Source organism: Belonocnema kinseyi, chromosome 9 (genome assembly GCF_010883055.1).
Source record: "Belonocnema kinseyi isolate 2016_QV_RU_SX_M_011 chromosome 9, B_treatae_v1, whole genome shotgun sequence".
Classification (NCBI taxonomy): Eukaryota; Metazoa; Arthropoda; class Insecta; order Hymenoptera; family Cynipidae; genus Belonocnema; species Belonocnema kinseyi.
This window is the reverse complement of record NC_046665.1, coordinates 111,604,219-111,614,942: the sequence shown is the minus strand read 5'-3', so window position 1 is coordinate 111,614,942 and position 10,724 is coordinate 111,604,219. Positions and strand designations below refer to the sequence as shown.

The 10,724-nt window shown below is 32.3% G+C and overlaps 1 protein-coding gene across 1 annotated transcript in view; it reads right to left on the bottom strand.

The window, feature by feature from the left end:
• Positions 1 to 2,321: 2,321 nt before the first annotated feature.
• Positions 2,322 to 10,724, bottom strand: part of LOC117180690 (V-type proton ATPase catalytic subunit A-like) — a 29,859-nt gene continuing 21,456 nt past the window's right edge. Inside the window, exons 6-7 of the mRNA XM_033373180.1 lie at positions 6,608 to 7,641; positions 2,322 to 2,549 (exon numbers count right to left, since the gene is read on the bottom strand). Of these exons, the coding sequence (XP_033229071.1) occupies positions 6,686 to 7,641 (956 nt within the window). The 3' untranslated portion in view covers positions 2,322 to 2,549; positions 6,608 to 6,685. The remainder of the gene's footprint in view (positions 2,550 to 6,607; positions 7,642 to 10,724) is intronic.

Genomic DNA, 10,724 nt, shown 5'->3' with positions numbered 1-10,724 from the left:
AGCTCCAAGGAGATTATGTTGAAAAATAAAAAAAAATTTACCCAAAAAAAATTGTTTTTATACTTCATTCTAAGGACTTATTGAACTACCCTCGTAATACAGGTGTGTTTGCAGTAAATACTGTCGAATCTGTATCTTGTTTCAGATGTCAATCTGATAACAGGAAACAGTCTGTTTCTTACACTAGTTGCTGTCATGTTTCAAAACACAGTAAGAGTTTTCGGGACGAAAATGTCATTAAAAACAATAATTTTGTGTCTTTTATCGTAGATGCAAGTGCTACCGAGTACCTTACGAATTCAAAGGAAGTTTTTAGTACTTTTAAAAGTGTAAAATCCGGTGCCATTAAATGTGTTAATTTTAAATACGAGTGGCAAGAAATCGCTTCAATTAAATAATACTTTTTATACAAAATCACTTTCAGAAAATCTACTTTCGTTGCGTCACTTTGCGGAAGCGGGTTCAAAAACCCATTTAGACGACAATTGCGTAGAAATGTTTGATTCCAAAAAAAAAATAAAGTATTTGCTACGTTGATATGCGATAGTCCTTATTGGTTAATTGAGTTTCAAAACGATAAGAAAGCCTTAAAAGAACGATCATTTTTGTTTAACGCGGTTGCTTTTGATACGAATATAGTAGAGCGGGTTTCAAAACAAAATAATGAAATTAATACAGAGTCCAAAGAAACCTTTGGCAATAATGAGAATAAAAATGATAAGTCTGTAAGCAATGATAATGGAATGAGGGAAAATACGAATTTAAAGACTTATGATAAAAAAATTAATAATATTCGGTCTAAAGTGTGAGAAATTGAAAAAGCTCTTCATGGGTTACGAATTAGTCCCAAACGATGGAATAAGAAATTTACCGAGGTGGCAAATTCTGTGGGGTTTATAAATGACAATTACGATCCTTGTTTCTTTACTTGGAGTTATAAATTGACCAAATTATTCAATGTTTCATAAAACTTTTCATCAGGCTAATGTTTCATGCAAATTTACATCCCCACTCATCACGAAAAACAAATTTTTGTTTTTATTATACAATTGTATTTACCTTATCTTTTATGTATGACACTAGCTACTGCAAGATTAGATATCTAAGATACCTTTAAACTTCCGCAGAAAATCTAGTGGAAATTTGTTCGAACGTCATCAATTTCGATGCAGACGGTCACGACTTAGTTTGTACATCCCGGCTTTGGTGGTTTGAATGTCATATAGTAGGTTTTGACTAACCTAAAATTTGGATATTATATCACGCCAAGTACTATTTTTATTCCAAGACTATTTAGTTGCTGGTAAATAGGAGGAAATAAAAAGTTAGGTAATTATTATTATAACTGACCTGCTTATTAACATCTGTTTCACTCAAATAACGACCGACAAAATGATCTTGACAAGTGACTTATAGTTTGTAGACGACACTTCATGTTGCACTGGATGAGAAAAAACAGTGTCTAAATGATGTTTTTCCCCTAGATTCTCCGAATGAACCTGTGTGGCTCAAATTTGTTGCAACTCTATTGAACACCGATTTCGGTGTACATTGGAGGATCGGCGATTTTCTGTGGGGTTGAACTTTTTTTTTTAAATAAATTTTCCCCTCGAATTTGTTTTGTCAGCGGTTAAAATTATTCATTAAAATATTCATATTAAAAAATACATTTAACCTTAAAAGTAACTTGAGGAATATTGCTCAAAATTCAATAATTTGCGAAAAACTCATCTAATTTCAGGTATGTAGTAATACAACAGAATGATGTAAACTATCATTCTGTTCAACATTTTACTTAAAAATTTCAACAAATACTTTATTGCTAAATATTTTGTAGACATGGCGTACTATAATTCTGAGACATAATGAATTTTTTGAATCTAATATCACGCCATGTTCAAAATCAATTTTTTCACATCAGCTAAAATACATTCATAATAGTATTAAAAGTTTTACTAATATGTTCTTGATCATGCATTATTTTTTACCGATAAACTTATTTCGACATTTGATAAAGTTTTTGTAAAGTATATTATTGTTAAACTTTGCACCTTATTTTCTCAGTTTAACAGTTGCGGGACATGACGAACTATAAATTTAGGGTGACGAACTAGTGTGCGTAATTTCAGAAATTAATTAAACCGTTTATTAAACACAGAAAAGTCCTAAGCAACTCAAAACACAACCTCCCCTCCTCATCCTAAAGTTCAGATTACACAGCGTGCAATTTATTCTCTAATCCATGTAATTAAAAAGTCCATTGGATAAGTTTTTAGATGTTTATTAAAATTTTAGCGTATCTATATGTCTACAACAATAACATTTTTAGGATTAATTCGACTTAACATTCGATATTGAATAATAATAAATGGCTAGGAGGACTTAAATAATAATATCAAATATATTTTACTTAATAACCCGATTAGATGAAAAAATACGACTAGCCCGTTGCTGACGCCAGAATTCCTGTCTGGAATTTAAAAACTCTATTCCCTCTTCTGCATGAATAGTGATATGCTTCGCAGATTCCTGATGCGCAGCTTTGATATCTGGAATCATACAAATACGTTTTATGTAAAATACTAATTTATATTTTTAATTATTAAAAAAATAGTCATATTAGGCGACATACGCCTACAAAAAAGAGTTTCCTCCTATTCGCTCCATATATATCGGCTCCACTAACCCTCATTCCTATTCACTTTTCTACTCCCTTTCCTCTATTCCCATCTCATCGCTACTTTCCACGCTTTCCATTCCCTCCTATCGCACCTTCTCCTAATTTTCTTACTAACCTGCCTCTACTTCTTACTTCTACACTAATTCGTCTCTTCCCCTACTTCCACACTCCTACTGAACTTTCACCCTTCTCCTATTTCTCCACCCCTCCCTTATTCTCTCCAATTTTTCCCCTTGTATCCGACTTCTCCCTCACTTCCTTTTCCAACCGTATTTCCCCTACCCACTCATACTTCCCATCCACTCTCCTTACTTTCCTGTCCCTATCATCCAACTCTTCTTTGTTATGGCTTATTTACGCCTCCCTTGTATGCAGACGGAAAATGTATCTTTCTCTCACTATACCCATTGATGATGCCTTGCATTTATCTCACTCTAGATTTTCCACCAAATTGGAAAATCTTCAAGGACAGAGGAAAATATAAAATGAGATAAGTACATAGCATCGTCACGTGGTAGAGTGAGAGGAAGATACGTTTTCCGCCTGCATGCAAGCGAGGTGTAAATGGACCATTACTTCCATATCATCCAACGCCGTTCAGCTAATTCCTGCGCATATAACTCCTCTCCGCTCTCCCACTTTCTCAACTTTCCCCTACTCGATCTCCCTATTATTCCTCCAATCTTTCCTCATCACCCTAGATTGCCCCTTCATCCCATCGAGATGGGTCCCCATCCAGGGCTACAGAACACTATACATGATAATAAGAAGCATAAAGCAGGAAGTGGTTAAAGGACCAAAGTGAAGGATTAACGATGAGAGGTCAAAGATTAAAAATTAGAGATCACAGGGAAGAGTTCAAAGGTATGAGTTTCAAGGGTGCACACGAATACCCTCGAGCAGTCAGAATAGCCAGTGATCGCCCCTCCGTTCCTTCACTGTTGTTCTCCCCCAACGTGAGATACCTTTGCGTTTGACATAGTTACCACTAACGGCAGAAATCTCTGAAGTGCATAATATTTTGTAAAGAAGATTTTTTAATTGGTATTAGGTTCGATGATATTAATTCTTGATCTCTAATCAATTTTTAAGAAATATATATTCATTCTAATTAAAAATAAGAAATAGACTGATGAGTCCTGTGAATCAGTCCAGGACGAAAAATAAAAAATAAAATTTTTATTTAAATTAAACTTCCTACTAAAAAAGCTGAATTTTCAATCCAAAAGTAGAAATTTTCTAACAAAAGGGACGAATGTTCAACAAAACAGTTTAATTTTCACTAAAAAGATTAATTTTTATCGAAAAAGTTGCACGTCGAACCAAATAGTTTAATCTAGAAGCTACAAGAAACTTTTCATAAGATCGTCAAATTTTTAACAACATAGTATATTACATTTTTACCCAAGAAAGATGAATTTTGGACAAAAAAATTATTTTTTAACCAAACATTTAAGTTATAAACAAAGAATTCAATTTTCAAGTAAATAGAAGAGATTTTAAAGAAAAAGATTAAATTTCTACGAAAATATAAATTTTTAAACAAAAAGACGAATTGAAAAAAAAGGGTTGAATTGTTAATCAAAAATGATTTTTCTCAAAGAAAAGAATCTGCCAAATTGTTGTATATTCAAGCAAAAAAGTCTAATTTTATACAAAAAGGTTGACTTTTAAACCAAAAACATAAATTTTCAAAAAAAAATTAATTTTCAGCCAAATAGTTCAAGTTTTAACCAAACGGTTCAATGTTCAACCACATAACTGATTTTTTTAGCAACAAAAACGATGTTTTTATAAGACAGTTAAATTTGGAATCCAAAAATTTGAATTTTTAATAAAAAGGTTCATTTTCAACAAAAGGTGACTTTTCTACACAAGAAAAAAAAGAATTTTCAATCCAGAATTACCAATTTTCTACATAAGAAACCAAACGTTCAACAAAACAGTCGAATTATCGACAAAAAAATCAATCTTTAATAAAATAGTTGCATTCTCAAATAAATAGTTTAATTTGCAAGCTAAAAGACAAAATTTTCATAAAAAAAGTTTAATTTTCACCTAAGAAAGTTGATTTTCAACCAAGAAAGATTTGACCAGAGAAGACGATTTCTTTTTTTAAGAAAAGTGGAATTGTCAACCAAAAAAATTGTTCTGCAAAGAACAAAAAAACTTTGTATCAAATAAGTGAATTTTCAAGCAAAAAAAAACAATACATTTTTTACTTTAAAGTTGAATTTTAAGCCCAAAAAAACTTATTTTTCAAGCAAAAAAAAAGACAATTTTTAGAAGATATTTAAATTTTTAGTTTGAAAATTAAAATTGTTAACATAAAGGTTCAATTTTAATTAGAAAAAATAAATTTTCAGCGAAAAACTACTTTTGTACTAAAAAATATGAATTTTTAATCCGAATGTATGCACTTTCTATCCAGAAAGACAAATTTACAACAAAGCAGTTGATTTTTTAAATAATACTTTAATTTTCCATAAAGTAGTGACATTTTTAACAGAATATTTGATATCGTAAGCAAAAGAAAAGAAATGAATTTTTCATAAAACAATTGCATTTTGAAACAAAAAAATGACAAAACAGTAAAACATTTGGTCTAAAAAGACAAAGTTCCAACAAAATATATAAACTTTGAACAAAATAGTTGAATTTATGACCAAAAAATACGAATTTTTCACAAATAACATAAAAATGTTCAACCAAATACTTAAATTTTTTTACTAAAAAAGATAAATTTTTAACAAAAAATGCAATCTTTAAATTTTAATTACAAAAACTTAATTTACAAAAAAAACTAATTTTCTATAAAATAGTGGAATTTTCTTCTAAATTGTTGAATTTTCCAATCAACAATGCGGGTTTTCTACAAAACAGGCAAATGTTCCACACGAAAATATAAAATTTCAATAAGAAAGTTAATTAAAAAAACTAATGTTCAACCTTAAAATAATAATTTAAACAAAAGATGTAATTGTTAATATTTCAACTAAAAAATATTTTCATTTTATATCAAAATCAGTTTAAGTTTCAATCAAACAATTACATTTTTAACCAAAAAAAAATGTATTTTCTATAAAAGCAAACAGAATTTTGAACAAAATACATCAATTATAAACGAAAAAGTTACATCTTAACTGAGAATATTAATGTTCTACCAAAAAAAGCGAATTCTAATACTACTACAGTTCCATAATCACTCTCTTGAGTGAGTCTCCGAGGTCCGGGTGCCCCTAAATAAGAATTATTGAATGAAGTTTTTGTTTATTTTCCTAGAAAGGCCCCCCCCCCATAAAATTTGGATACAGGGCCCTCTGCAGACTAGGTACGTCACTGAACGCAACTATACCTTCCGCCCAAATTTTCTGACCGCGCGGGAGGGAACTCGAGTGTAGCCGAATTCCCGATAAAGGTTCGAATTTCATTCTAATCTTTGACCTTATTATAAAATACAGTCTCCTCTCTAAATAGTGCCGGACATGGGCTGGTTGGGTAGTATTTGTCGTTTAACTCAGCTTCGTTTACTCTTAGCACGTGGAAGCGTTATCGAAATCGCGCCCGCCCTTTCTAAATAGTGCCGGTCGTCAGTTTTCTTTTTTTCCCCGCAAGTACGAAGTGTATATGTTTGGATGTTATTTTGTCGATTTTGATTTGAAAAAAAACGAGTCTGTTTTCGTACAAGCATTAATTTGTAAAGTATTGGATTATTTATTATTTATGTTATAAAACATTATTCCGGTACATAGTCTATTTTCGTACATATATTTGAATGGCACTATTCAGAGATAATGGATTGAAAGCCCGGCGCTCGAAGCGAATGTGCGATGGTGGGGGATGCGTCAGAACAAGAATGATGAAAAACGGCACATTTAGAGCGGCTTTATTCAGAGAGAGGACTGTATAACAATTAAATTCATAAACCTTTCTTATAGCCTCAGTGTTTCTCCAACTCCTTTTTGATTTTTTTTCAATTCTGTTCTTTCCTAAAAACGTATAATCTCAGTCTTCTAAAAATCCAAAAGCTCTTTGAATGTCCTCATACAGTTGGTCATACTCCTCATTAATAGAATCCTCCCCATCTCCTGAAGGATCCAAAAATTTCATAGAACTCAATCGATAGATAATTTCTCCCATAGTTTCCTTAATAATTTTCCAAGTAATTTTGTTATTTCTTCTTGAATTGGCTTCAGTAACCCTAGTCGCTAAATCATGAAAAGAAATAATATTCCTCAGCATTCCAAAAGTCTTATAAAAAGGGCAGAACCTATCATAAACTGAATATCCATTCTGCTGAAGAAAATCATCCTTCAAAAGTTTAGCAACTTCCAGAATAACTTTGTCAGTTTCTGTAAGGGAAGCTGTTCCAACTAATTGTACAATATCATTTAATTCCTCCTCATCTTGAAGAAGCTTTTGCGCTCGACTTCTGAGGGTGGCAAACCCTGGAAAGTGGGATTCGTAAAAATCGTCGAGGGATTTCAGGTACTTGCTGTAACTGACAAGCCAGTGGACAGCTGGAAAATGTTTTCTTTGAGCCAATTTTTTATCAAGTCCCCAAAATACTTGGACAATTCCCAAAGTGGCGCTGGTGACTGGATCGGAAAAATCTCCACCTGGGGGTGAAACTGCCCCAACTATGCTGACTGACCCTTCTCTTTTGGGACTTCCTAGACATTTCACTCTTCCTGCTCTTTCGTAAAAACTGGATATTCTTGCTCCTAGGTAAGCTGGATATCCAGAATCTGCTGGCATTTCACCTAGACGCCCACTAATTTCTCGAAGAGCCTCAGCCCATCGAGAAGTGGAATCTGCCATCATTGAAACATTGTATCCCATGTCTCGAAAATATTCGGAAAGGGTGATTCCTGTGTAGATTGAAGCTTCACGAGCTGCAACTGGCATATTGGAGGTATTGGCTACTAGAATTGTCCTCTTCATTATCGATTCTGCTTTTCCTGGATAATTGTTTTTCAAAATTCTTAGGATTCTGGCTTAAAAAATAAGGGACCGTACTTAAACTACACAACAGATTATAGGCCCTCTTCAGACTCCAGATCCCCTTCTTAATGTACGTAATTTTCATTTTCCAGAAATGTTTTGCTTATAGTTATTGCTAGTAGAATTAGGGCGGGTGTGCTAGAAGTTCATTTTTAAAATTCCTTGATTTTCCGGGCCTCATTTTTCATTTTTCTCGATTACACAGGTCCACGAAAAAGTTGGTTTCACTCGGTCAGATCGCATTAGTTCCTAACCTCGAAAAATTATAAAAGTTGGAACATTCATGGAAACACCCAGAAAGCAAAGCGGTTATTTGTTTTCAGGGTCGCTGATTTTAAAGTTAAAGGTCATTTGACTCGGCGAGGTCGCATTCTATTCTCAACCTTGAGTAAAGTTAATTTAAACATCGAAAACTGTCCTTAATACACCCTCACGTTCACCTGCAAGGCAGCGCGCCTTCGCTGTCTTCGTTACCTCAACAAATCTGAGAACGAATTATTGTACACATTCCCTTTCGGGGCAGTTGTCATCGTCACAATATCTGTCAAGGCAGCAGGATTTTGTGCTACAGACTGATAGCCATGCTCAAAGAATGACTAATAGGTTCTATGTGCCGGACGCTGAATGCAAACAATTTATGTCGCGAACAGTTTTCAGTGTTTTAATTTTGTTTTAGGTTATGAATGGAATGCGACCTTGCCGAGTCAAATGACCTTTAAATTTGAACTCAGTGACCCTGAACACATATAACCGCTTTGCTTCTAGGTGTGTTCATGAATATTCCAACATTTTTACATTTTGTTTAGGTTAGGAAAGAAATGCGACCTCACCGAGTCAAACCAACCCCGGATTCGGATTCAGTGACCACAAAAACGTATAGAAATGTTTATCTCGTCTAGTGGACAAGACCTTTTCTTTCGTGTGCCTGTGCTATTAATATTGAACTAGCAGTATTTTAATATTGTAATATTTTTAACACAGAATCTTTTATAAACGGAATAAAACAGTATTTTAGACACAAATTGAAAATCTTCAAAGTTGTTAATTTACTTCAAACAAAAAATGTCTTTTATACTATAACATGTGATTTATTTAACAAAATACTTGAATTTTCAACAGAATAATAACCTTTCTGATGTATGTAATGCATGGGTGATACATATGTGTGTGTATGTGCCGGAAGTAAGAAATAACTAGAATCGTCTAGAATTCGGAAGAGGGTAAGAGCGCTTGCGCTGAGAGAGGTATTCACGAGAAATACGGGAGAGGACACGGATGAAAATACGAGAAAATGCGAATTGCCCGTTAGTCAGTAACACCAAACTCTCGCTTACAGTCCATCGTCAGGGGTTGCCTTCAAATGGCCTTGGACTGATTTTGTGGCGGGGGAAGGGGGGTCGAAACGTAAACAGTGAGGGCCGCCTGACGCGTTTCCAAGTGGAATCTATATATATATAATATCGCAACCGCTCTCGTCCTACTCACCTGAGAAACTGTTTGAGCCAGCAGTTCCAAGAAGGCAGAGAACGGGGTGACTGAAAGCGAGAGTTTGGTGTACTTATGTTAGTTAACAAAAGGGCGAGGAGTCGAGTTAGACTTTGTTTCTTGTACCAGGATCGAATGTGCGAAATGTACCAAAGTTCATTTTTACGCTTTTAATAAACGGAACCATCTTATTTTATTTAAAATTTGAACTTCAAGTTATTTTATCCTTTGTTGGCCGCTAGAATTTGGCTTTCAGGGAATAGTTATTAATAATTTCAATCGAAAAAGATGAAAATCATACAAAAGAAAAAAGATTTTAAAACTAAAAAGACGATTTTTCAACAAATAAACGTTTTTTACTCAAGACAGAAATAAAAGTTTATCTATATTGTTGAACATTCAAGCAAAAAATTAAGTTTCCATGAAACTAATGCATTTTTACCCAACAAAATTGAAGTTTCAAACCAAGAAAATTATTTTATTTTACCAAGAATGGAGAATTTTCAACTAAATAAGATCGGTCTTGAAAAAATGAAAAGTTCAATTTTCAGTTAAAAAATGAACTTTAAATAAAAAAAAGACTTTTGGACTAAACAGTTACATTTTCAATGAAAGACTTTAGCTTTCTGTAAAAAAAGCAAATTTTTAACAATGTAGTTTAACTTTTACTCAAGTAGTTGAATTTCCAATTAAAAATATTAACTTTTAACCAAATAATTAAGCTTTCAACCAAACAGATAAATTTTCAACTAAAAATATAAACATAAATCTTAGAAAAAAATGATATTTTAACAAAGTGATTTAACCAAATCCTTCCCAACAAAATAGTTGAATACTCAAGCAAAGAAGAAGAATTTTTCTAACAAAAGTTGCAGTTTCATAAAAAGAAATGGAATTTGCACTAAAACAGATGAATTTCAAAAAAAAGTTTTTAAAAACATAGTTGAATTTTCTGTTAAAAAAGATTCCAGTTCACTTTTTAAGACCAAAATATAAATTTTTTAGCAAACCATACGTTTCTACGAAAAACGTTGAATTTTCATTCCCAAAAGTCGAATTTTGTTCAATAAACAAGAAGGATGAATTTTTAACAAAATATTTTAATTCTCTATCAAATAGTTGCATTTTTCTCCAAGAAAAATGAAATTTGTACTAAAATAGATGCATTTTGAATAAAAAAAGAAAAAAATTGTGTTTAGGCTGAACTTTCATTTGGAAAAGAGTATTTTTGACAAAAAGTAAATATTCAGCGAAATAGTTACATTTTCAATAAAAAAAAAGAATTTTTGACCAGAAAGTATGAATTTTTAAACAAATATTTTAGTTTTTAACCAAACAGTTGCATTTTTCTCTATAAGAAAGATGAAATTTCTCTTTAAAACAGATGAATTTTGAATTAAAAATGTTCGTAGTTGTTAAATAGTTGAATTTGCATCCAGAAAAAAATGTCAGTTCTCTTTTAACACTAGAATATTAAAATTAAGCAAATAGTACATTTTCTACGAAATAGTAGAATTTTTATCAAGAACAGATTCAAACTGACTTTTTAAGATCA